General features: G+C 38.3%; 1 protein-coding gene and 1 pseudogene across 7 annotated transcripts in view; both read right to left on the reverse strand.

Moving 5' to 3' along the window:
- The window catches only part of Ckap5 (cytoskeleton associated protein 5), a 100,060-nt gene that overhangs the window by 15,283 nt on the left and 56,811 nt on the right, over window positions 1-27,966 (reverse strand). For all 7 annotated transcript variants that reach the window (XM_013147468.3, XM_003465208.5, XM_063227865.1 and 4 more), the window contains 17 exons: window positions 27,800-27,913; window positions 27,416-27,526; window positions 25,857-25,949; window positions 21,046-21,231; window positions 20,376-20,470; window positions 16,965-17,022; window positions 16,751-16,876; window positions 15,664-15,803; window positions 15,284-15,458; window positions 14,087-14,200; window positions 12,956-13,084; window positions 8,775-8,969; window positions 8,129-8,264; window positions 4,761-4,849; window positions 2,988-3,113; window positions 621-770; window positions 103-306 (listed from right to left, as the gene is read on the reverse strand). In XM_013147468.3, the coding sequence (XP_013002922.1) occupies window positions 103-306; window positions 621-770; window positions 2,988-3,113; window positions 4,761-4,849; window positions 8,129-8,264; window positions 8,775-8,969; window positions 12,956-13,084; window positions 14,087-14,200; window positions 15,284-15,458; window positions 15,664-15,803; window positions 16,751-16,876; window positions 16,965-17,022; window positions 20,376-20,470; window positions 21,046-21,231; window positions 25,857-25,949; window positions 27,416-27,526; window positions 27,800-27,913 (2,241 nt within the window). The remainder of the gene's footprint in view (window positions 1-102; window positions 307-620; window positions 771-2,987; window positions 3,114-4,760; window positions 4,850-8,128; window positions 8,265-8,774; window positions 8,970-12,955; window positions 13,085-14,086; window positions 14,201-15,283; window positions 15,459-15,663; window positions 15,804-16,750; window positions 16,877-16,964; window positions 17,023-20,375; window positions 20,471-21,045; window positions 21,232-25,856; window positions 25,950-27,415; window positions 27,527-27,799; window positions 27,914-27,966) is intronic.
- LOC134470950 (26S proteasome regulatory subunit 6A-A-like) lies at window positions 8,998-12,940 on the reverse strand (annotated as a pseudogene).

A 27,966-nucleotide genomic window follows, 5' to 3' on the forward strand; every position in this document is an offset into this window, starting at 1 on the left:
GGAAGCTATCACCTCATGCACATAAAAGAGAAAGATGGAAGGAGAGTGTAGGAGCTAAAGTCAGCTAAGCAGCTCCCAAGATGAGACGAGCACATTTATTACCTTCAGGATGAGATAGGGAATGAAGGAAGAGGCTTCATTTTCAGTGAGATGATATTCCTCCTCACTTAGCAGGGTAAAGAGCAACTTTAAATACTCCAGGGCTTTCATTAGGACACTTGTGTTGGTGTCAAAAAACCTCAGGGTAAGCCATTTTAAGATAAGATCCAGGCAACCAATGACACCTTCTTTTTCACTCTCCAAGTGCTTAAAATAAAACAACAAAAATACCATAAATAAGACTGTATAAAAGCTAAATGTTTATCTAGAAAGCAATTCTTAAATTTCACTGGAGCCCAAAAACAAAATGACAGATTCTGAAGTATTCAGTTAAGGCCTAAAATATATTCACTCCCAGCACTTAGAAGGCTGAATCATTTGGCTAGTCAAATGACACAGTTCTACCAAGAACACAGTATATTACACTTCTTACTAAAGGGATGGAACTTTCTCATTACTTCAGAGTGCTCGGTATTTTCGTATGACTTAGAAACACACATATTCACTCATCATAGACTTACATCAACCATGACAGCTAGGGCTTTATTGTGGTGCTGAAAATCTGAATGAAACATCTCATCTTGTAACCATTTAGCCACACAGCTAGACATCTGAGTCTTCAGTTGTTCAATGTATTCATCCCGTGGGGTGGTAAAATTCCACTTCAGCACCTAAAAAAAAAAAGTGAAATGGGGCAGATTATAAAGTGTCTAAATGAAATGAAGCAGTCTTATTAAATGCAGCTATAATACTCAATAAAATATTTTAAAATTAAACAAGATTAATTTGCAATTAAATGAAAAGCATATTTCAGGAAGCCTAACAACCGGAAAATCTTTTTGCTGTTTTGTTTTTTGAGACATGATCTCACTATGTTGTTCAGATTGGCCTCAAAATGTAATCTTCCCACTTCAGCCCTGAGTGCTGGGACTGCAGGTGCACAGTACCATGCCTGGCTTAAAAATCTTAAAAAAATTTTGAGCAATTCTTACTGCAAAAATCAAAGCTATTGTTGCTCTACACAGTGGACAATATTGGCACAATTTTAATACAGGAAAAACATAAAATATCTATCAAAATTAAAAATGTGTACCATTCTAGGAATATGTGCACACACACATACACACACATACAAAGACCAACTTTTTTTTGGTACTGAGGATCAGACTCATGACCTTGCACTTGCCAGGGAGGTGCTTATGCTGCTGAGCTAAATCCCCAGCCCCAAAGACCTATATTCATTTAATGTTTTTGTAGCAGAAAGGTCTGTAACAGTGAAAGACTAGAAGAAACCTAAATGTTTAAGATAGTGGACTAGAGCCCAATATGGTGTTGCATGTCTTTAATCCCAGCACATGGGAGGTTGAGGCAGGAGGATGTCCAGAGTTTGAGGACAACCTGGACTACACAGTGAGTTCAAGACCAGCCAGAACTGCATTGCGAGACTCTGCCACAAAACACAGCTAATGAACTGGGAATCAAGGTACATACATATAATGTGCTAATAAAAGGAATGACAAACATCATACAAAAATGATCTTTAAGATATTTCAAAATTATACAAAAGATAATAAACAATGCATATGCATGGCATATTCCCATCTGTGTAAAAAGAGGGCTTTCCATACATACACATATGAATGGGTGTATATACAGGAAGTATTCAGGAGCAATATGAAAAAAAAAAGGGTAATAACAGCTTCCCTGTGAAAAGAGACCTAAACGGGAGACAAATGGGAGACCTGCTTTTCTTTCTTTTTTGGCTTTTTGAGACCGGGTCTCGCTATGGAGTTCAGGCTGTCCTTGAGCTCACTTTGTAGCCCAGGTTGGTCTCGAACTTGCAACAATCCTCCTGCCTCAGTCTTCCAAGTGCTGGGATTACAGGCGTGAGCCACCACACCCGTCTTAGACCTGCTTTTCATGTTTGGTTAATGTACTCTATTCTGTACTTTTTAAATAGATTTTTTGGTTAAAGCAGCATATATATTTTAGGAAATAAAAAACTACGTATATAATAAAAGCCAAAATAACTTAAATTATTCTTATGTATGTATTTATTTATTTGTCCTTTTGTGACAGAGTCTCATTATGCAATTCAGTTTGGCCTTGAACTTACATTGTAGCCCAGACTAGTCTCGAACTCACAAGGATCCTCCTGCCTCAGTCTCCCTAGTGCAGAGATTACAGGTTGTGTGCCACCATGCCCCACAATTATTCTTGTTTTATCTTTGCATGTTTGGGATTGAATCTAGGACTGTGTGTGCTGCACAAGCGCTCCTCTACTCAGGCAAATCTGGCCTAAGAGAAGCAAATGAACAAGCCATGGACACAGTCTCCAGCTGCATTCTCAGATATTACACACAAGGAAGATTAAAGCAGCAGACCAATGTACCATGTCCAGTTGATAAAAGGCTGATGAACACTATTCACTCTTTGATTTTAAAAATTAAACACAAGACCAAGCCCCAAAAGAGCCAGTTAATTAGTAACATTACGAATTTCAGGCTGCAAAACAATTTTTTTTTTTTTTGGTACCAGGGATCGAACTCATGACATCCTGCTTGGCAGTCAGGAGCTTATGCTGCTGAGCTAAATCTCCAGCCCTAGCAAAACAATTTTTAAAAAATGTTTATTGTCTTTCTTTACTAGTTTTTTTGTTCCAGGGATCAAACTCATGACCTCACACTTGCCAGGCAGGTGCTTTTAACTAACTTTTGAAACGTGTGGGGTTTTTTTTGCTTTTGTTTTTTTGAGACAGGGTCTTGCCATCCTTGAACTGAGAGCGATCCTCTTTACAGATTATGTGCCAACATACCCAACAACAAAACTAATTTTGATTAACAAAATGAAATAAAAAAAACTCCTAAAGATTTTTGTCTCTTCCTTACCTTTAATCCCTTTTCATCTTTCATCCTTTGCTCCTTTCCATTTGGAACAACAATAAAAATGGGACCAGATTTGTCTTCATCCTCCTTTAAGCTGGTTTTGCCTGGTGCTTTTTTTCCTTGTGTACTCTGCAATCAAAGTTCAGGGAATCCTTAGTTAGCTAGGCCACCCCTCCTCAGGAGGATGAATGTTGCCCCAGTAAAAGGACATACAGAAAGCAGAGATGCTTCTAGAAACAGATGAGCCACAGTATCTTGTATCCAATGTTCTTGTATAGCTTCTTTAGAAATCTTTTTAACAGTACTCTTCAGTAACTCTGGGTAGTTCTTGGGCGGCAAAGATTACGCTAGAAAAGCTACTACCCCCATTAGTTTGGATCACCAATTATTTTTGCTTGTTGAATAGTTGTTTCTTCCTTGAAATCTTCATTACTTATACTTTCCATATTAAGAACATTTTAAATGACTTTTATACATTCCACACCATTTAGTTGAGAAAGTTCCTTTGTTTTTCTCCATATTTAAGTATGACTAGAGCCACAGAGTACCTGGTTATAAACAAAGTTGCCAGGAACTTCAGGGTATCCCCTACCCAGGGGCAATCTACTATTGGCCTACATCTCCAACTATTTTTTGAGACAGGTCTTGCTACATTCTCTGGTCTGGGCCCTATTTGAGATCTTTCTACCCCAGCCACAGGTGTGTGCCACTATGCCCAGCTATTAAAAGTAATTTTTAAAAAATTCAAAATTTAGAACCTTTGTATCAGATGAAAAGAAAATAGTGACCAATAGAACATATGTTTAAGGTAAAAGATGAATTTCATTACTGGAATTATCATTATTTTTGTAGCAAAAGTTTTTCTATTTGGCCAGAATTTCTTTTTAGAAATTCTGTAGTCATTCAGTCAAAACAAATATGAGCTCATTCATGTGAAACTGCAAAAAGTTGGCAAAAATTACGCCATTAGGAAGAGTCAAAAATACTTGAAAGCACTTGATCAAAATACTAAAATAAGCACTTGCCAAATTTGGGATGAGGTCAGGAAGAAGGACAGGAAAAGAACATCACTGGATAGTTTAGAAGATAATTACTTACATAAATCCAACCCCCAGAGTTAAAGCACCAAAATGGGCAGAAAAATAGGTAACTAATATTTAAAAGAACATGTGCAATATGTGTAGTCTAAGATGGAGGTACTAAATAATAAATATTCTCATTTTTAACATATTTTCATTGATTATATGCAGTAAATGAAACAATTTTCTCTATTAAGATTTACTAATAGGCTTGCCATTCATTGTTTACATGGGAACACTTCTTCAAAGCATGCAACTGTGCATGAACACTGAAAGGAATACTAATTCAAGTCCCACTTGGGTGCAGATAAGCTATTTCCCTGTGGACTAATCACATCACTTTTTATGAAACCAAACTGGAAGGAAGCTGAGATTAATCTTCTCTCTAATTCAAATCGACTGCAGTATTCATTCTGCCAGAACTGCATACACTTCGCAGGTATGTGCACTCGTGCAAGACTTCCCAACAAATCTGCATACAAAGACCATGTAAGCTCTCATGAGAACAAGCTGCCTCTCTTTTAGGTTTTACTAAAAATTGGCCACAGAAACAAGTACAAATACTTAATAATTCGATATTATCAAGAGTAATCAAAAAAAGTGATGTTCCTTCTTATACCATAAGAGCTTTATTAATAGAATGAATCAGCATGTAAAATATAGCAAATCTACATGTATGTATGCATAGGTAACATACCTTTGCTTTAGAGGAGACTCCTGGAACTTTGGTCTTTTTCGGATCAGGCTTGGTTTCCACAGTGCTGGAAACAGAATCTTCAACGGGTGCTTTAAGAAAAAAAAAAAGCATACACTATAACTAATATTTTATTTTGGGCAGGTTAAATATATAGTGATGATGAGAAAGTCTGGTGGTATTTTCTAATCAAAAAAATTATCTTGATACTGGGGATTGAACCTATCACATGGTCTGTGCACTGAGTTACATCCCAGTCTGTTTCAACATTTCACTTGATATAAGGTCTCATTAGGTCATTAAATATTCCAGGCTGGGCTTGAATTTGAAATATTCCTGTCTCAGCTTCCCAGAGTGCTGGGATTATAGAAAGGTGTTACCATGCCTGGCTGAAGGCCTATAGTTTAAAATGTATCAATTTACGTGGCTGGGGATTTAGCTCAGCGGCATAAGTGTCTGCCTTCTTGCAAGCAGGCAGTCGTGAGTTCGATCCCTGGTACCGATAAAAACGAAAAAGACAAAAAAAATTGTTAAGAAAAAAAGTATCAATTTACAAGGTGCCTTCAGTTTTCTTTTATTATTTTGGTATGGAGGATTGAACTAAATGCTTCAAAAATGCTAAGCAATCTACCACTGAGCTACATCCCTCACCATCTGTAAATTTTGAAAAGGTCTAAATTGTTTAGGTTACTTTTAAATTCATAATCTTCTTGCCTTAGCCTTCCAAACTGAGATTATAGGTGTGTACCACCACCCCTGCAGTGTTTTTTTCTTTTTTTTTGGGTGGGGTATGTGCTGAGGATTGAAACAGGGTCTTGGTTTTTTTGTTTTTTGTTTTTTTTTTTTGGTACCAGGGATTGAATTTACTATCTTGTGCTTGCCAGGTAGGCACTTATGCTGCTAAGCTAAATCCCAGGCAGTGAACGCAAGGTCTTGTGAATGCTAGGCAAGTGGTCTTAAACTGAGCTACAGCCTCAGCTCTAGATATTTTCTCTAGCTTCTCCCCTTTCCTCTTTAAGCATAACAATAAGATGTTATTTCAGAAAAGCTACATTTTCTATAACAATATTTAAATTGCAGTTTAAAAATTAGTTTACAAGTAGCAGTTTTAAAGAAAACACTTTTTGCCAGATTAACAATTGCTTAAGGGGAGGGCTATCATCTCTCAAATTCACTATCTTCCTTAAATCATGATCTAATAAATGTTAAAACTGTATATGTATCTTTTTTGTTTAGTTTAGTTTTTATTTTTTTGTCTTTTTGAGACAGGTCTCTCTATGCAGTTCAGGCTGGCCTTGAGCTCACTTTGTAGGCCTGGCTGGTCTTGACCTCAGAACAATCCTCCTGCCTCAGTCTCCCAAATGCTGGGATTATAGGCATGCACTACCTTGCCTGGTTTGTATATGTACTTTGATACCAAAAGTTCTACATGCACACAATTTCTAACCTTACAAAAAGCATCAACTATGTACTTCCCACTGAACAGAAAACTACTGTTTTATTTAAGCAAGAAGTTTAGAAAATGAAGCCTTTATGCTATCACACTATAGGTTTTTAACAGAATGAAAATATCAAAAAACTCTCAAAGATTAGTGGGGTCTAAGGATGTAGCTTAGGGGAAAAGTATGCTCAGCATTTGCAAGGCCTTGGATTCAATTCTCAGCACCAAAAAAACTCCTTAAAACAAAGTGACAAACCAATCAACCAACCAACCAAGCAACCAAGAAACCTAACCAACATTAGGATGGATCAGCAAACAGACAAGTGTGCTGGAAGAATTCATTTGTGACTTACGTAGCATTTTAAGTGGTTTTAAACACCGGCTGGCTATCCGAATTTATTAAGAGTCACTGGTCTCTTTGGGTTTTCCTGTCTGTTAATAAAATGTGTTAAGCTAAATATCTCCAATTCTTCTCCTAAGTAGAATATTCAAGAGAAAATAGCTGCGGGAACCTTAAAACAGTATGGAACACTTTAGAAAGGACTATTTCAGTTTCATTTTGCTTTGTTTTTCCTTTTGATTGGGCAGGAGTATTTCAATGTGTACACTGAATGTTGTACTCTAAGAAAATAGCTTCGTTATATGTGTATTATAGCAAACCTGCAACGTGTCTTACTAAATGTGTTTTTTTTATCCTTTTTCCCTAACTGATATGTTAAGTGACCTAACTGATATGTTGAGCAATACTCTCCTCTGTAAAGAATTGCAAGAATCTCACCTAATTGATATGTAAACCATTGTTGCCCTCTACAAACTACAGAAGTTGTGCTAAAACAAGCTAACAAGGGTCGTTAATCACTGTTAGGTACCTCTAATCTCCACTAAAGAGCTAAAGAAAACTAGGATGGCCCACTAATTTACACTTGTTTGAAGTAAGTTGCTTGTGTGCAGAGAGATTTGTGTATGAGTTTAACCCTTTACCTAACTTTGATTCCCCTCCCAGAAAGATAGATACACATAATGGCCGTTTTCTGTTCTGTATGGCGCCTTATTGCCTCCCTCTCCCCTCACCTATCTATCTAGGCCATAAAGAATTTGGGTTTCTGGTGACCTCTTCCCAACCCGGTGATGATTTGTCATAAAATTAGCCTGCCCCAATTTTAAGAACTGTTTAGCTTCAAAGAAATTACCGGGAAATACTATGGCCCAAACCCCAATAAGTGCTTTCCTTTTGTTCTGTATGCATCAAATGAGTTAGATATTAGATCTTTGTAAAACTTAAGTTTCAGCTTCTTGTAACTCTTGACCCTTCATACCCACTAGCGAAAACAAGCTGTCCTGGGATAATTAACTCTCCACTTTCTTCTCCAAATATTGCTGCAGATGTGCCACACTGAGATAATGTCAGTCTGTAGGATGGGAGTAATTTGAGAAACACCAGGAACTCCCGAGATTGTCAGAGCTAAGTGGACAGCAATACAGTTTCCAGACTCGGGTCAACAAGTTTGATGGCTCTGCAGGTTTCTTTGTTGTGTCCCCCCCCCCCCCTTTCCTCCAGCCTCTTTTTAAAGTCCTCCCTTCAGTCTCTGGGACACAGTCTCCAAACTGGCTCCCGGAGACTCGTCGCCAGGCCTGGAAATAAAGCCTTTGCTACCTAAATTTTTGGTCTCTTGCTTCCTTGGATTTTATACCAGGGCCCGAGTTATAACACTGAACACCTTTCTGGACTTGGAAACCAAATTAATTATCTTACTCCTTTAAGACTGTTCTTAGTATAAAATAAGTACCTGACAATTGTTTGAGGACAGAGGGAAGGAGTGAGTGATTGGAATCTAAACTGCAGAAAGTGGTAAGAGGAGGATGGCTAGACATTGTTTTAGAATTCCCTCAGGCTACTTCCTTCCCCTTCCACCCTCTCAAAATAAGTTACCTGATGTTGGCTGGAATCTGGCCGGGGCTGCTCCTCCCATTGGTTTGGATGTTGCTTTAGTAGGTGCAGTGGGCTTGGCTGGCATGTTAGCTTTGGCTTTCTCTAGCATGGCCAGTACCTGATCTTTAGAAGTTGGCTAGAGAGGCAATATAACAAGAGGGAGGTCACATGAATGCTGAATTTATACTAAGCTTACATTTTTCAAACACATGATTGAGCTCTTAGTTTTTTGTTTTTGTCTTTTTCCTTTTTATCGGTACCGGGCACCGAACTCACGACTGCCTGCTTGCAAGGCAGGCGCTTATGCCACTGAGCTAAATCCCCAGTCCCGAGCTCTTAGTTTTGAAATAACAATGAATAGAAAGATGTAGCATGCAGCGCAAGAAAACTAGCCCACATTATGAAGTCACCCTGAAGTAGCTATCATTCTAGGAGGTCACAGTTCTTAACCCAGGAGTCAGCAGACTCATAGAAGTTGTACACTGCTAAGTATTTTATTTTTGGTCTCATTAGGTTTATGATTTTTGATCTCATCAGGTAAATAAGGTCTGAGATTTCAAACTGAGTCTTATCATAATAAATATGTCTTTTACTTATATAAATTCACTTGCTAAATAGTTGCAGTAGCAGCAACAAGAAGTCATACCTTTAGTTTCCCAGTAGCCTTGGCCATTTTTTCATATCCTAAATGCATCATAAAGAATGGCAAAGCATCTTGGGCCTTCTTTCGCACATCCCCATTTCGATCTTCTAGGCAGGAGTAGAGATGAGGAACACAGAGAATTAGGTCTGTGGGGGTCGAGCGAAGAGTAGGCAGTTTCTCAGCCAGCCAGCCCAGGAGCTGCCAAAGGAAAGAGAGACAAGTCACATACTTCAAGTGGAAATTTGTTCTAATTTGTGACCTGGGCATTAAAATATAAAGCTGTAATAGTTCTTAATATATTTTGAAGATGAAAAACTCAGTTATTTAACCAAAGACCTGGAACATTTACTCAGATGACAAATTCTACCAAGATTTCTAGTTTATGCCCACTCTGTTTTTGGCTATACCTCTGAAATAATTCACATCTATATTTACTTTTTCATTCAAAATTTATTAATTATAGATTCATTTGCAATTATAATGTAGAAAGATCTCAAGAATCTTTACCCAATTTACTTTGTAAGTAAAACTCTAAAAACTATACTATATTACAGTATCACTACCAGGTACAATCCAGTGAATTTCTTCATATTCCTCAGATTACTTATACTCATTTGTACCACTGATCTTAGTCAAAAGGCCAAGAAGCAAGATCTCATTTGTGGATTCTTTTGTATTATTTATGTTCAGAGGTTTTTTTTTTTTTTGCAGATGGGCTGTGTTTATTGTGAGGTAGCCAGCAACTGGATGCCTGAGGTATAGTACTGTAGACTGGCTTTCTTCTTGGCCTGCATCTTTAGTATGTCCTCCATGTTAGTCCTCAAGAGTCAGTTCCATGGTGCCCCTGCAGTGTGATCATTCCCACTCTACACATAGGGCCTTGCATAGGGTCCTGCTGAAGTCACTGGTACAGCAGGTTACCTCCTTGTACTTCACATCTGGGCTGATGTTCATTTTCTGAGAGAGATCTGCGTGATCTTGGCTTCCTTATTGGGCACTGGGAACTCTATTTCAGTCCAGGTGACCTGAGCAGAGGAGGGGATGGTCCAGGACATCCATTCTACTGGTGGCTGCAATCACCTTGACTTGGATGTTGGGCTGGAAGCCATCCGGCTAGTTCAGGAGCACCTGCATGGTCCTCTGTACTTCCTGGTCTCCTGCCTTCCTACTGTCAAAGTGCTTGGTGTCAATTGTATTTGGCTGGTCAATGAAGATGATGGATGGGGCTTTCTCCTTGGTCAGGGCAAAGGTGTTGCCCTGACCAGCTTGACCCTGTCCCCAAGGAATACCTGCACCAGCTGGGACCTGGCCAGCTTCAGGAAGGTGGCCTTGGTCTATGCAGCACAGGCCCGGGCCTGTAGTATCTTCCCCTTGCCCGGCGGCCCATACATTAGCAGCCCTTTTGGAGGCTGGATTCCAGAGTTCTCCAACTTCTCCTTGTGGTTCATCAACAAGACGATGGCCTCCAACAGTTCCTGAATCTGCTTGTTCAGGCTGCCCATCACAGTTCTGTTCATAAAGTCTGCCTACACCTATATGTTCAAGAGATTTCCTTATTCTATCTTCCAACAGATTTAGGGTTTCTGTTTTAATATTTAGGTCTTTGATCCATTTTGATTTTTGCTTATGTATTTCACGCAATGTATCTACCACCACAGTCAAGATTCTCAACAGTTCCTATAACAAAGGCTCTCATGTTGTCCTTTTATTTTCATTTTTTTTTTGTTTTTGAGACAGGTTTTCATTATGCAGTTCAGGCTGGCCTTGAACTCCCAGCAATCCTCTTGCCTCAGCTCCCAAGTGCTGGAATTATGGGTGTGTGCCACCACATCTGGCCATGTTGCCTTTTTAGAATCATCCTCATCCTTCTTCTTGCCCTTTCCGTGTTCCCTGGCAACCACTATTTATGCTCTATTTCTCAATATAAATGTAATCAAGCAGTATGTTTGGGAACTTTTTGTGTGTGTATAGTATAATTACTTGAGATTTCAATTGTTGCATACATAAAGTTTTCTTTTTTTAAAGACAGGGTCCCATTCTGTAGTTTGGGCTGGTGTTGAACTTAGAGCAATCCTCCTGCTTTGTCCAGAGTGTTGAGATTACAGGTATGTATCACCAGGTCCAGCTTTAAGTAAGTTTTCACAGACTTAAACTTCTTGACTTAAAAATGCTTACATCGGGGCTGGGGATTTAGCTCAGCGGCATAAGCACCTGCCTTGCAAGCAGGCAGTCGTGAGTTTGATCCCTGGTACCGATAAAAATGAAAAAAAAAAAAAAAAAAAAAAAAAGCTTACATCCCCAATCCTAAAGGATTTAATTTTGATGTAGTTCAATTCATCAGATTTTCCTTTTTTACTGGTCTTTTATTTGAGACAGGGTCTCACTATGTAGGTAGTTCAGGTTGGCCTTGAACTTATTAAGTAGCCCAGGCTAGCCTCAAATGCACAGCAATCCTCCTGCCTCAGCCTCCTGAGCGCTGGAATTACAGGCATGCCCCAGTATGTGCAGCTATGGGTTGTGTTTTTAGTCTAATGCTGGTTCTTTATTAATGAAGATTTTGTTACCTTTTAAAAGTTCTATAGTTTATATTCTACATTTAGGTCCAAGATGTGTTTTTTGTGTTATTAGGGATTAAACTAAGGGCCTTGCACTTAGTAGGCAACAATGCTACTACTAAGCTACATTCCTAGCTCCAGATCTATTTTAATTTTGTATAAGATGTAAGGTTTAGGTCAAGGTTCATTCTTTTCTCTCTATGGCTATCTAGCTGCTCCAAATCATTTGATGAAAAGGCTAATCTTTCTCCACAGATTTACTTTTGTAACTTTATTTGATTATATTAATGGGGATCTAGTGTTCTCTCTTGTTCTACTGATGTATTTATTGTTATGCTGATCTCTTCTCACTGATATCAGTTGTCTTGATTAGGTTAGCAATAAAGGAAGTCACAAAACACAGGAGAGTAACTCCTCCAAATGTTTTCTTCTTCATCAACATTGTTTTAGCTATTCTTGGGCCTGTGCCTTGCAATATAAATTTTAGAATAAAATTGCCTGTGTATATAAAAAATCTTGGTTGACTTTTGACAAAATAGCATTAAATTCATAGATGGTGAAAAATGAAGTTCCTACTATGTTGAGATATCCATGTAACATGTCTCTCTCTCCATTTATTTAGGTTTTTTAGTTCTTTTTCAACATATGCTAAGGGATTTTACTTGGCTGGGTTTTTTTGGCACCAAGAATCAAACTCAGGATCTTGTTCTGGCAGGTGCTTATGCCGCTGAGCTAAATCCCTGGCCCAAAATTTAATTTTTGTGTGTTGACTCTGACACACTTTTATTTTTGAAGTTCTGGGGATTCAATGAAATGTAGTAATTTTGTATCTTCCAACTTTGTTGAACTCACTGATTGGTTCTAATTCACTTGTAGATTTCTTGAGGCTTTTATTTTGGAGACAGGGTCTTACCATGTAGTTCAGGCTGGCCTCCAACTTTCAACAGTTCTCTAGCCTCAGCCTCCTCAAGTACTGCAATTATGGGCATGTCACCATGCCTGACCTCTTGAGATTTTTCTATTGTAAATGGTCATTACATGCCCTTTTTCTTGCCCTACTGCAATAAGTAGAACTTCTAGTACTACACTGAATGATATTAAGTAGCTGATATCTCTGCAATGTTCCTAGTGGTATTCAGTCTTCTACCACTGTGATATAATCTGTAGAAAGTTTTTTTTGTAGATATGCTGCATGAAGTTGGGATTATTCTCTTATGTAACTTGGTTAATAGTTTTATCATGGATAAGTATTGGGCTCTGTCAAATACCTTTTCTGCATTAACTGACATGATCATAGTTTTTTTCTGTTGGCATGATGGACCACACTGATAGATTTTTTTAAAAAATATTAAAACTATTTCAACGTTCTGATTAAAACTTCTCATTGTACCGTTTAAGAGTTCTAGAAGAGAGAAAATTCTACAAAAAGCTAGTCTTCTAAGAAGTTTGATTGTTACAGAAGCATATGAGTGAAGAAGCATGTAAACACAAAAGCTCCAGGAATTTGGTTTCATTTTTATTCAATTTTATAATAAAATTCATTTTAACCATAAATATACGTTAGATGGGCGCTAGCCCCTAAAAGGCTAAAGAAATGGTTAAAGCATATGATTAATTCACAGTACTCACCTCTTGCCTCAGGAAAGGATTCTCCTTTTTGAGCTCCTCAGAAAGATCTTCTCCCTCTAGCCATTCTTTCATGCCAGTCTGTTCTGCCCAGGCATTCACAGTTGCTAGGGCAGCAGCACGAACGTTGTTCTGAATAGAGAAGAGAATCAGCAAAAATAATTATCAACTATCACGTGGAGTTCAAAGGTGAAAACTTTATTTTCTGAATGTGAATAAGAGATTTCTCCAAGATCTATACAGTCATACGTGGAGCTAACTTCTCTGAAATAGAAACTAGTTCTATCATAGCATACAAAAAGCTCCAAGGGAAAAGTAGAAATACAAAACTAAAAACTCCTATACTCAATCAGTGATCTACTCATAAAACATCAAGTAAGAGAAATAAACTTTCAAATTTTTATTTTCTGAACTTCCCAATAATCTATGACTATCTGCTAACAAATGGGAATTCTTCATGTTAGAGACCTCAAAACGGTTAAGACTAAAATTGCAAACCTTGCAAATATTTAAATTGTTTTTCTATTAATTTGTATTTACAGAAAGAGACATTGATATAATGTTCAATTTCTCAAGTTAAATGAATTACACAAAAATAGGGAAATTAAAATACTCATGGTGGGGCTAAGTATAAAAGGTGTGCTATAACTCTCAATGACATTTTTTTTGTCTTTTTCAGACAGGGGTCTTGCATAATATATGAAAGAAGAACAAAACAATGTATCTTACAGACAGACTCACTTAATTCTCTTTTTTTTTAAAGACTTAGTTAATCCTTTGGTTTTTTTTTTTTTTTTTGGTACTGGGGATTGAACTCATGACCACTCACTTGCAAGGCAGGTGCTTATGCCACTGAGCTAAATCTCTAGCCCAGATTTATTTAATTCTTTAAGAAAGAAATTTAACATATAAATAAAAAATAGGAACATCAGGATAATCATGAAAGGGTCACAAAGCTAGTAACTGGCATATCCAGTCACTTTAATGCTACCTGGAACATAAGCACATTGTTTTCTAATATTCCCCCCTTTATAACCTTGCAAAGCTTTGTATGTCTCTAGAAAACTATCCTTAACTTGAGAATGTGACTGGCCCATTCCAGAAGATAGCTGTGGTGAAAAGGAGTTGGTTTACCTTGCTGTCCCCGAGGACTGTGATGATAGGAATGCCCAAATTCTTCACATGTTGCTTGATATTTGGGCCCATGGCTACTGCCAGCTGCTGGAGGATATTCAGTGTCTGCTGCACCTGAGTGGAAAAACCAACACTTTATATTCAAACCATGAGCAAGCTATGCTCAAAGTTTTGCAAGGCTGCTATTATATAGTCATTACAGCAGATTTGTGTAAGATAGAGAACTCACCTTCTTGGAATTTTATTCTAATTAGCTTATGAATAATTTTCAAGTCCTGTTTCCTTTATTTTTTTCTGTACTAAAGATTGAACCTAGGGATGCTCTAACACTATTCACAACCTCCAGCCCTTTGTTTGGTTTTGTCTTATTTTAAGACAGGGTCTTGTTAGGTAGGTAGCCCAGCGGAACTCAAATTTTCAATCCTCTTGACTCAGCCTGCCAAGTACCTAGGACTGAAGGCATAAGCCACTGTACTTGGCTACACCTCTCTTTTTATCATCAGTTCATGAAACTGTATTATTAGAATTTCAGACCACAAGTCATACTATTTTACAGATTTAAAGTAAAGTTTTAAGTCTAAGAAAATGGTTATAAAAATCCAAATTAAAAATTAGAAATTAAGTATGTTTCTATATATTAAAATTCGTTTCATACAAAGTTATTTAATATCAGATTCCTATAAAAAGCAAATTCTGGCTGGGCGTGGTGGTTCATGCCTATAATCCCAGCACTTGGGAGGCTGAGGCAGGAGGATGGTTTTGAGTTCCAGGCCAGTCTAGCCTACAAAGTGAGCTCAAGGCCAGCCTTAAGTGCATAGAGAGACCCTGTCTCAAAAAGACACACACACACCAAAAAAAAAAAAAAAAAAAAAAAAAAAAAGTAAATTCTGGGCTAGGGATTTAGCTCAGCAGCAAAGCACCTGCCTGGCAAGTGCAAGGTCCTGAGCTCAATCCCTGCTACCAAAAAAAAAAAAAAAAAGAAAAAAGAAAAAAAAGAAAGAAAAATTTTGAAATTTGTGAAACCTTGATTATTAAACCTGTATTATCCCGAGACACACTTCAGAGATAAAAATAATTTCAAGTTCAAAATAAACAAAGTGATCTTTAATTTTGTGCTAGTAAAGGCTATATTGAAAAGGAACCTCCTATATAGCAAGAGGACAGGGAGCAAAAGAAAATGCACAAGACTCTACGTACCAGGATTTTATTTGAATCATTGAGTCGACCCTTCAAGGCAGTTGGAAGTTCCCCTATATTTGGTTGGATAAATTTTGCCTCATTGATAATACCTGCCACTTCATCTAGTCCTTCTTTCCTAATCTTCCAATTCTTGTCACCAATCTTAGACACCAACTCTGAAGTAATTTTATCACTGAAAAACAAGACATAACTTTTAATTCTAGATTTCCAAAGGATATAACATCACAGAAGTTTTCTCCACTGAATTAAAAATAAGCACCATTAAGAGTAGCACCATTAGCCTGATAGGGCTGGGGATTTAGCTCAGTGGCCAAGCACCTGCCTGGCAAGTACAAGGTCATGAGTTTGATCAAACTGCTCCTCAGAGTGAAACCTACCTGATCTCTGTCCTTGGCAAAAGATCAACAACATCATTGCCCCCATCATCTGGTTCGTCTCCATCTTCTGCTTCATCTGTACCACCTGTGCTGTGCTTGGAGATCCCTCTAGTTGGAGCAGGTGGGGTCTGTCCCTGCATCTAAACACAAATGAGGAGGCTAATGAAAATGATGCGCATGACAGCAAATGGATCCGAGAGAGTGCCTGTGTCACATGTTCTCATTCCTTCACAGTACTTTTTTTTTCTTTTGTCTTTTTCTTTTTTATCGGTACCAGGGATCGAACTCATGACCACACACTTGCAAGGCAGGCACTTATGCTGCTGAGCTAAATCTCCAGTCCCTACAGTACTTATTTATGCAATAGTTTTAATTCCTCAATTTTAGTTTGAGGCCACATTGGCAAAAGCTATTTTCATCCAACTTTATAGGATCTGACTTCTCAATCGTGATGCTGTCTTCTGACTTGTATGCCCAATACAACTCAGAAAAAATCTATTAATACTGAGGAATCTCAGCAGTTATTCAGGGGCTGGGGATTTAGCTCAGCGGCATAAGCACCTGCCTTCTTGCAAGCAGGCAGTCGTGAGTTCGATCCCTGGTACCAATAAAAACGAAAAAGACAAAAAAAAAAAAAAAAAAAAGTTATTCAAAAAGGTTCAATACCTTTATCTTTCTTTTTTTAAAAAAAGTTATATTTAATACATTTTTAAAAAAGATATAAAAAGGAAAACCTCTCCTCCTACACCACAATTACTCAGTTATCTTCCTCGCAAAGTCATCAGTTTCTTATTTAGTCTTCCAAGGAGATTTTGTACATATAGAAGTCAATGTGTACATATACCCCCTCCACCAAGACAGGGTCTCATGTAGCTCAGGCTGGTCTTGACCTCACTAGGGAGCCTAGCCTGGCCTCCAACTTATGGTGATTTTCCTGCCTCAGTCTTCCAAGTGATAAGATTAAAGGCATGTGAAATCACACCTGGCAATTTGCACATATTCTTTATTCCAAAGGCTTAACAGTGTTAGTCTTTAGAATGAGATTTCAAGTTTACCGGTTGGAACATATCATTTGTGGACCTTTTACCTTTTCAAATTCTGCATCTATCTGTGACAGGAGGGCAGGCTTCTCATCCTCAAAGAACATTCGCAAAGAGGGGCCAACATACAGATACATCACACCAAGTAATGTGATGGCGGAAGTCCTGACAGCCTGCCGGAGGAAACAAAAAGAGCTTTCCAAATCAGAAGACACAGACAGTGGTAACTCCCCCATATTACATATGCTGGAATGTACTCACTGGGTTTGTGGCAGCAAGAGCGGTTTTCACATTACTAATGAAAGCTTTGACGTTCAACCTAGAAGAAACAATATTTGCAACAGAACACAGACACATACATAAAACTCAAAATATTCAACAATATTTGTAAGGCAGACTCTAGGATTGGCACCTCTTGAAGAAGTATAGTTTCTTTCCACACTCACTTTAAAGTGATTTTTTGACACAACCCAAACATTGATTAATACCCTTATGTGTGATTAAGATGTAATAGCATTACGTCGTAACTCCAGGTTCATGTACTCAGGCCACTCTTAGAATCATCAGATCATCCCTGACTCCCCTTTCTCTTATGTCTCACTCAGTTCTATTTTTCAAAAGATATCCCAAGTTATAATACTTCCACTCTACAATCTTCAAGCCACTGTAACTTCTTGTCAGGATTATCAGAATAGCCTAATCTTGACTATAGTCACAATGATTCTGTGATTCTCCTGCTCAAACTCTTCCTCCAACCTTCACCCCTCTCTTCTTTTGGCAATACTGGGGATGGAATCCGGAGATGCTCTACCACTCAGCTATACCCTTAACCCATTTACTTTGAGATAGGGTCTTACTAACTTGCCCAGGTTGGACTCAAACTTTCAATCCTCCTGTCTCAGCTTCTCAGAATGCTATGATTATTGGTGTATACATCCTGTTCAATTTATCAAAAAAAAAAATATGTGAATAGATATAGATGTTTCCCCTTACTCAAATATGTATTTTATGGAAGCAGGAATTTAATTTTTCCCATGATGCATTCCAAGGGCCTGGAACTAATGAAATAGTATGGCCAATATGTAACTGAATAAATGAAAGACCATGGATGGTCTTGTCATTTGTCTTTCAAATGACATGACAACAGATTACTTTTCCATCAGAGATTGTACAGCTGGGTCAGGGATGTAGCTCCTTGGTAAAGTAGTTGCCTTGCATACACGAGGACCTCAGCTTAATCCAGCACTGTGTAAGAGAAAAGAAAGAAGCCAGCCATGGTAATATACATACTCAGGAGGCCGAGGCAGAAGGATCACTGTAAGTTTGAGGCCAGCCTAGGCTACATAGTAAGTTCAGCCTGAACTACACAGTAAACGCTGTCTTAAAAGAGAGATAGAAAGAGAAAGGGAGAAAGAGAGAGAGAAAGAGGGAGAGAGAGAGAGAGAGAGAGAGAGAGGAGAGAAAGGCGGAGAGAGAGAAAGAGAGAGACATAGAAGAAAGAGAAGGCCAGGAATTTAACTCAGTGGTGTAAGCAACTGCCTCGCAAGCGCAAGGTTGTGAGTTTGATCCCCACTACGGGGTGGGGGCGGGGGGAGGAAAGAGAAAAGAAAGGGAAATGAAAGAAGACATCTGTACAGTTACGAAGGAATTATAACAACAACTAAGTGTGGTGGTGAATGCCCATAATCCTAGCACTTGGGAAGCTGAGGCAGGAGAATGAAGGTTGGAGGTCAGCCTGGGCTACACAGTGAGTTCAAGGCCAGTGTGGACTACATAGCAAGAGCCTACCTAAAAACAAAGTAACAAAAGGAATCATAACAATATCATCAATTGTGGGAGAACAAAGATACTGACATGACAAGCAAAGTTTTTTACTTGAATGGTAACAGAATGACAATTTCTAGAGTAGTGTTCCTCCAATCAGTAGAATTAAAATCCTATCCTTAAGATAATAGAAGTGTTAATGAAGGGGCTGGGGATTTAGCTCAGCGGCATAAGCGCCTGCCTTGCAAGCAGGCAGTCGTGAGTTCGATCCCTGGTACCGATAAAAACGAAAAAGACAAAAAATAAAATAAAATAAAATAAAAATAAAAAAGAAGTGTTAATGAAAGTAAAGGGGTCGGGGATTTAGCTCAGGGGCACAGTACCTGCCTGAGAAGTACAAGGTCCTGAGTTAGAGCCCCCCTCCAAAAAAAGTTAAAAAGGCACAGAGGAAAGCCGGGCGTGGTGGCTCATGCCTGTAATCCCAGCAACTCAAGAGGCTGAGGCAGGAGGATCGTTGTAAGTTCGAGACCAGCCGGGGCTACAAAGTGAGCTCAAGACCAGCCTGAACTGCATAGTGAGACCCTGTCTCAAAAAAAAAAAAAAAAAAAAAAAAAAAAAAAAAAAAAAAAAATTGGCATAGAGGAGGGCAAACACAGTACAGCAATTACATGGTCTCCTGAAATCAAAATGCCTGGATTCAAATCTTGGCTTTGCCATTTCACTAGCTATCTGTGCTTTAATTACTGTTATGATTTGAGTCTGGATGTTCCTCCAGAGCCTCATGCAGTCAGGGAGGCAGGCTTCTAGAGTTCATGAATGATTCACAGAACACCAGGATTATAGATGTAAGTGCGACACCCAAGTGGATGTGGCCTACATACAATACAAAGGACAGAAAGTCTTCTCTCCACGCTCCTCCCTTTTCGCTCTTGTTACTTTGCTGTCTTCTGCCTCCATGAACTGTTCCTCTCTGGCCTACGCCAATCTGCCTTGGAGTCAGCTGATTATGGACTGAAACCTCCAAAAACTGTGAGCCAAAAAAGATCTTTCCTTCCTTAATTTTGGGTGTTGGGCATTTCAGCAATGAGAGAAAAGTAATCAAGACAGTTCCGTTATATAAACTGAGGGCAACAAAATGCCATAGGTAGTTTTTTGAGGACTATAACAAATGAATTATTGGAAAGACGCTTTAAAAAGTAAGTGCCTGACCTGGGCATGGTGGCATACACGTACAATTACAGCACTTGGGAGGCTGACACAGGAGAATCACCATGAGTCTAAGACCTGCCTGGACTGCACAAGACCATGTCACAAAAAAAAAAAAAAAAAAAAAAAAAGAACCTGGGACAAAGGAAGTTTGAGAAATGGTGAGTCAAAAGAAGTTAAAAAGTTCTTCAACTGAGGGCATTTCATTCATCAAGGTACCTTGCAAATGGTTCTATGTATAGGTACCTTATGACTGATTATATGTATTAATGTCCAAATGATTTCATCCTTGAAAGTGGGATTTCTGTGGGATAGCAACATTTGAGGAAAAATAACTTAGAAAACTCTTTTTTATTAGATATCAAAATGAAAGACATGTGATACAGAACTTGAATACAAATGTATCTTCCTTTTATATAGAAAATCCAGATCTAGCTTTTTAAAAAGCAAGCACAGATAGCCAGGTGTGGTGGCACCTGCCTATAATCCTAGTACTTGGGAGGCTGAGACAGGAGAAGTGCCATGAGTTGGAGGTCAGCCTGTGCTACCATAGTGATTCAATGCTAAGTTGAAGTATACAATGAGGCCCTGGCTGAAAAGAAATAAAAAAAAACCAACCAACCAAACAAACAAACCCATGACAGCACAGGTAGCTATTACAAACAGACTTAATAATTTTCTACTTGATTGTTTTTGACTTACCCAGAAAAACCAAATTCTTTGATTGCATTTGATAGCCAATTCAGAGTTTCTGACTGGTTCTTGGGATTCTTCTGTGAGAAAGCCGTTGACATAACCTGAGCAGGCGAGAAACAACAGTGGGTCTGTGTTTTCTCTCATGTATCTTAGACAAATGTAACATGCCTTTAAGGTGAATGTGGGTTAAGCATGCCTTTTATGACAACTACAAGAAGGACTTACAAACAAAAGACTTACCTACAAAAGAAAATAAGGTGTAAGAGATAAAAGTAGTAAAGTTAAAAGTGTTCTAAACTGTGGCTGGGGATTTAGCTCAGTGGTATAAGCGCCTGCCTTGCAAGCAGGCAGTCGTGAGTTCGATCCCTGCTACCAAGAAAAAGGAAAAAGACCAAAAAAAAAAAAAAAAAAAAAAAAAAAAAAAAAAAAGTGTTCTAAACTATTTACGACTTTGCACTAGTGATCATTGCGGATCACAGTGTCTTAAGAAAATTACCATCATCTTCTTTGGAATATTCTTCAATAAATTTCCATTATTGTGCAACAGTGTATTATCAAGGCAGAAATAAAAATACAGTATCAAAAATAGTTTCACTTAAGATATTAGCTAGTATACTTACATTAAACTTTGGGGGGAAACTAGGAAAAGTTGGACAAAGAGAGCTGTGTCACCAACCTGCTCAGCTGTCCATGGCAACATACAAGCCTCAGCCATTGCTGTCATAGCTTCTTTAGCATGATTTCCACACTTCACATCTCCGATCTTGTCCACAAGGCCATCTAACACAATCTGAGCTGAAGTTTTGGAAAAATTTCCCTTCTGGGCAATCAGAGCAACGATGTGCAACTTCATCTGCATCACCTGAGAGAGAGTAAGGATCACCAAGCTGTGGACAGTCAGCCAGGACAGTCATTCACTTACTCTCACAGCAGCCTGAAGCTGTCACATAGGTAAGGGTTGCTGAGAAACAACTGAACTGAAAGCAAACAATTAAAGAAGCAAAACAATTTTTATCCTTTAACTGATATCAGAACAGCTAACTGGAAATGAAGAGAGAAAAAAACCCCAAATGCTTTCATGTTTCCAAACAGGAAAGTTTATGAACTGAAAGGTATGATTTATATATTACTACTCTCTGATGATTTTGCATTTTTGCAATAATCTGAATACAGAGTTTAAAATACACAACAAATCACCTTACTGACTAGATTACTCAGTTACTCTGGAGCTGCCAACACAAAACCTACAACTCATGCACACGCACAAATAGCACATAACTTGGAAGACTTTAGAGAACTTACAGGTTTTTAAAGTCATAGAATGGAAAGAATTGTGAAAAACAGCTTAATGATATTAATGTGATGACAGATACATAGGATTTATGAGCAACTATTCTATAAATATTTTCCTTTGTAGTGTCTGAATATTTTACTTTACTTTGTTCAGCTACTAGAAATTCCAACAACTATAGATCCATTTAAGTAATAAGCACCCTCTTTTAAGATTTAATTTGCTTGGGCAGGACTTCTGTGATGAAGATTAAGTACCTCTGGAAAGGTGATCCTCATAACAGCCATGAAAACACTGGCAAGAATCATCAGTCAATTCTTTAAGAGCCCTTGAAATTAACGAAAGCCTTGCAATAATGCAAGGGAAATTTAAACGAGAGTCACCAAATCTCAGTAAGAAGAGTCTTCCTTCTGGTGATTTAATTATTTCCTATCCCTCTCTTCTACTCTTTTTTTTGTCTTTTTCCTTTTTATTGGTACCAGGGATCAAACTCACGACTCCCTGCTTGCAAGGCAGGCGCTTATGCCGCTGAGCTAAATCCCCAGCCCCCGCTCTCTTCTATTTCTATCCCTCTATTCTCCAAGCAGCCTCCAAAATTGGCAGTCTACCTGGATGTAGGGTGTATACCTATAATCCTAAGTAAGCACTCTGGAAGGCTGAGCTAGGAAGATTCCAAGTTCAATTCCAGCCTGGGCAACTTGGCAGGACCCTACCTCAATTTTTTTTTTTGTACCAGGGATTGAACTCGTGACCTCATGCTTGCCAGGTAGGCACTTATGCCGCTGAGCTAAATCCCAGCCTCTCCACCTATCTCAAAATTTTAAAAAAGGGATTGGGGATGTAGCTGAGTGCAAAGATCCTGGGTTCAATCCCTAGTACTACAAAATGAACAAAAACTCTAGAAATCTCATAGTTATGAGACAACCCCACAGTCTTATAACTATGACCACCATGAAACCTTCAACTGTAAAGTCATTAAGGCCAACAGATCAGGTTTGGAGCTTTGCTCAAAAAGTGCCAACTCAAAGCACTGTCAGTATCTGTGTATCTAGCAGTTTCCTGGAAACTGAGGGACCCACTATTTGATCTGACTCTAGTTACCTCACTGTGGAAAACCCTATTCCCAGGGAATTTGCCAAAATCAGTCAGTGACAATTGTTCCACATCTAACATTGCAGCTGTCAGATGATGCTATACCAATTGAGGCAAAGGAACCTGTTTAAATTAAAAGGAAGATTTGAGGAATAAAATGTCCACAGGAGACTCTAAAAGACTTCTATATACTCCCAAGAATCTAGAAGCCATGGCCATGATCAAGGCTTTGTGTAGACCGAGGAAAGAGACAAAAGAGCTTGATCTCTCAGCTCTGACCAACCCTCAGACCCTGTGTAAACAGAAGCAAAGCTTAAGGTAAACAGTCAAACTCAGATTACTGAAGGGGTCTCCAGCATACATACAGACACTCTTGGCTGAGGTTAAAGATACACTAGTTGAGAAATGTCAGGAAACATTGCCCTAGATAATGGTGATGAACCTATGCCACGCATGCTGCGGTAGCTGTTGGTATCACTGAAAGCTCTAAAAGGTTCACCATTGTGTCACTAGCTGACCACTAAGCTAAGTGAGCACAGACTTCAGTGGCTGCAAATTGAAACTGGAATTACACCTCACAATCCCAAGGATGACTGGAATTTTTTAAATGAAAAATAATAAATTCATTACTGTGTGGAGAAAATGTAACTTTCATTTATTGCTGGTATGAATGTAAAATGTTGTAATCACTCTGGAAAGCAGTTTTGTCAATTACTCAAAAAGTTAAACACAGGAATGTGTGACCCCAAAAACTCTACCCAAGAGAACTGAAACCCTGTTAACATAAAAATTTGCATATAAATGTCTGTAGCAGCATTAATGATAACAGCTAAAAAGTTGAAACAACCCACAAGCACACTGACTAATGAACGGGGAAATAAAATGTGGTAAAACTACATAGTGGAATGTTATTTGGCAATAAAAACTGCTACATACTCTAATATAGATAGGCTTTGAAAATACTATGCTAAGTAAAAGCCAGGCACAAAAGCCACACGTACTAAATGATTCCATGTCTGACAGAGGTAAATTCATAAAAGACAGAAAAATAAATGAACAGTTAACAGGGACTAGACGTTGGGGAGGAAGAGAGAGTGACTGCTACTGAGTGTAGGGTTTCTTTTGGGAGGGATAAGAACATTCTCATAGAGCTGCAGAGATCTAGGAATATACTAGATAACCACTGCATTGGAAAACAGTGAGTTTTATGCCCTTAGCAGTTTTATACAATATACATACATAAAACTATCCTCTATTATGGATCTAACAAAGAAGGATTCCACTGGTCAGCTCCTCTAACCATCTAGAAGCTGCACACATAGGAGTTCTCCAATGGGAAGGGGGAGGACACGGTGAGACTTTACAACACTCAGCCAGTGTAGGGCCAGGTGATCTTTGCTGAGGAGCTGTAACACAGGGATGCTAGGGGAAAGAGAGAAAACAGGAGGTGCCAAAGAGAAGTGAAACAGGAACCAGCACGATGTCGAAAATAAACCTGGCACATTTCGAGTTTAGTACAAACTCTATGTACATCTAAGTGAAAAATCCTGTGTCTTTTTCATAAGCCTCCCTCAACAACCACTTTTAACATTTTTTTTAAAAAATTTTTTAGTACCCTACATGTTTGTAGTAAATTATGATCACATTCATCATGGGGTATTTGTACATGTATGTAACATATCTTAATTCTTTTTCTTTGGTCTTTTTCCTCTCTCTTCCCTCTATTCTTCATCCCGTCCCCATTAAAAAAAAACTCTGTTCTTTTGGTTTTTTGAGACAAGGTCTTACTGAGTAGTTTAGGCTGGCCTTGCACCCATGGCAATCTTCCTGCCTTAGCCCCCTGGAGCTAGGATTACAGGAATGTATCACAACATCCCTCTCTATTTCCATTTTTTTCCCCTTCACTTTTTTTTTTCTTTAAGTCTGTTTTCCCTTCTTTTTCTCCCCAAATCTTGGTCTTCTCATTTGAAACAGTTCTTTTTATTTATTATGTTTCATTTTGCTCTTCACTTATACTTTGGGCTTCTCATCCAAGAGAAACTATGCAATATTTAAACTTGTGTGTCTGATTTACTTAGGATTATGGTCTCAAGATACATCCATTTACCAAAAAATGTCTTGTTTGTCCTTTATAACCATTGTGTGTAAATACTGTATTTTCTTTATCAATTCTTCTGTCGATGGCATATGTGCTGTTTCCAAGATTTAGCTATCATAGATTGTGTTGCTATAAATATAGGTATGCATATATCACTGTGGTGTTGAGGACCTTAACTCTTTCAGGAAGATAGCTAGAAGGGCAATAGGTAAGTCAAATGGACTCTTGAAATTGTAGTTTTTTGAAGAATCTTCATAGTGCTTTCTATAATGGTTCAACAACCACATTTTCTTTTATTTATTTTTGGAACTGGGAATCGAACTCAGAGCTTTGCACTTGCTAGGCAGGTCCTGTGCCACTGAGCTATATCCCGGCCCCAACAACCATTTTTTAAACTAATAAATTAGTACTTTTAAGTCCCACTCTATTACTAGTTAATAAGGTTATAAAAAAGACGGGGCTTGCACCGGGGATTTAGCTCAGCGGCATAAGCACCTCCCTGGCAAGTGTGAGGTCATGAGTTTGATCCCTGGTACCAAAAAAAAAAAAAAAAAAAAAAAAAAAGCAGGGCAGTACATATTCACTGGCATTTTAAAGACTATATTTATATTATATACAAATAAACAGGAAAGCTATTTTACTATTTCTCTCCCCTTTAAAAATGTAGAAATTAGACTCAGACTTTGAGGCCTAAAACACAAGGAGGAGGAAGCAGGGTATCGGGGTTCACACTTGCAGTGCCAGCTGCTTCAGAGAAGGAAGCAAGAGGATTGCTTGAGCCTAGAAGTTCGAGACCACCTGGGGCAAAGTACTGAGACCCTGACTCAAAAAATAAGAATTTTCCTTTTTAGGTAGGGAAAAAAGCACATAAATAAATCACAAATTATAAAATTTTTACATTTTATTTATATAACCTAATTACATAAGTGTCTCCATAAGGAGAGTATTATTGAAATTACCTCAATAAAGACATTAAGTCTGTAACTAAAAAAAAAAAAAAAAATACCTGAAAGTTGGTTTCTTTCCATCCAGGTTTTTTGGCCAGCATCCTCACTAATGCCTGGCATGGCATCTCAGTTCGGTCCATCAGTTCAACAGCCTTGAAGTAAAATAAGATGGTAAGAAAGTTAAAGGAAGTAAAGATTAGTTTTAAAGGCAGGGTAAATACTAAAATCAATGAAGTGATTACCTATGCAAGAGGAAGGGGAATAGAATTGAGGATTTGCACAGCCAGCTTAGTTTCTGTTAGAATGTTTGTTTCTTTACTCAGTTGGAGACAGGGTTTCACTCTGCAGTTCAGGGTGGCCTTGAACTCACTCAAGTAGTCCAGGCTGGTCTTCAACTCACTGAGATCCTCCTGCCTCAGCCTTTCAAGTACTAGGATTACAGGCATGTGCCACCATGCCTAGCTATTTTTGTTTTTTTAAACCAGGTTTTCCTGTGTAATGTAGCTGGCCTCAAACTCATGATCTTCTTCTTCTTCCTTTTTTTTTTATCGGTACCAGGGATCGAACTCACGACTGCCTGCTTGCAAGGCAGGTGCTTATGCTGCTGAGCTAAATCCCCAGCCCCTCTCATGATCTTCTTACATCCTGTCTCAGACTTGCCAAGTGCTGGGATAATATGTATGTTCCAGAGTACCTAGCATAATGCTTCATTTCTTAAATTAGCTGCTTAGTATATGGTGACGCTGAAACTTATTATCATCACATTTTAGAAATTCATGGGGGCTGGGAATTTAGCTCAGCGGCCTAAGCACCTGTCTGGCAAGCGTGAGGTCATGAGTTTAATCCCGAGTATCAAAAAAAAAAAAAAAAAAAAAAAAAAAAAAAAAAAAAAAAAAAAAGAAAGAAAGAAATTCACAAATAATTTGCTCACAGAAAAGAAATAGTAATAGTTTTCATTCGCACAGTATGTGGCAGAAAGTGCTCACATATATTTTGTCTTGATTCTCCTAAAAACATAGTTATGGAGGATAGAAGCAGTTAAGTACTAAATCTTAAAGCACAAACTCAGTTCCAATGCACTGAAGTAGCATATATGGAATTGGAAGGCTCCTGACTAAAGTCCCAGCACTCTTTCAAATCCTTTATTTCATTCTTTTCACTAGAATCACTCAGTATCTGCCGAAAGGAGCCAGCATGAACCTTTCCAAAACAAAGGAAATACAAAATGATGAGAATGTTTAAATGGAGAGATCTGGGGCTGGGGGTTTAGCTCAGCGGCATAAGCGTCTGCCTTGCAAGCAGGCAGTCGTGAGTTCAATCCCCGGTACCGATAAAAAAGAAAAAAGACCAAAAAAAAAAAAAAAAAAAAAAGAGAGAGACCTGTTTGCTTAGTAAATTTATCAGCAAGTACTATAATTTAAAAATTCACCTAAGTCATGTAATTCAAAATAAGAACCCAATGTTGAAAATCAGTAAGTTCTGAGCTTTCAGAAGCCATAGAATCCACATGTTGAAAGATAAAACACTAAACAGCTACAAAAAACTGAAAGTCCCTTGTCATCTTCAGTTAATGCTGTGAAATATGTCACTGGTTATCTGCTCTTCCCTGACCACCCACCTTCTGGAACTCTTCCATGCAGGCTAGCCTTTCCTTCCAGTTACTGCTATCGAGCAGTTGTATACAGGTAGCAGGAAGGACAGCTGAAGCTTTTTCTTCACATACTTCTATCTATAAGATATAAAAATAAGCCAAAATTAGGAACTGCTTAAGGAAACAGAAGGTGAGCATTAAAAATACCCCAGCTAAAACTAAAAACACACTCTCATAGGAATGCTATAGTAACTAAGTCTTCTGCCAGTAAGTTAGTCCAAGGCAAATTCAATAGGCTAAAATATATCAATTCACAATGTGCTATAGAACCAGGGTAAGAAAGAACAGATCTTCTCACAGGTCTCAACTGCCCATGAGTTACACCTTTGAGGCATGGTGCATAATACTGACCGAGAGTTCAGGCTCTACTATTTCTTTGGTCTCCAATCCTTTTTTGTTCTTGGTTCCAGTGCTCCCTGTAATTCCTGGTGCAGTTGGTTTTCCCTTTTTAGGTGGTCCACCAGCCTAAAAGCAATTTAAAAAATAAAACAAAATAAACTATTTAAAGATTTAGAAGA

This window comes from Cavia porcellus, unplaced genomic scaffold, assembly GCF_034190915.1.
Source record: "Cavia porcellus strain 051 isolate PalLab524CR breed Dunkin Hartley unplaced genomic scaffold, mCavPor4.1 scaffold_17, whole genome shotgun sequence".
Lineage (NCBI taxonomy): Eukaryota > Metazoa > Chordata > Mammalia > Rodentia > Caviidae > Cavia > Cavia porcellus.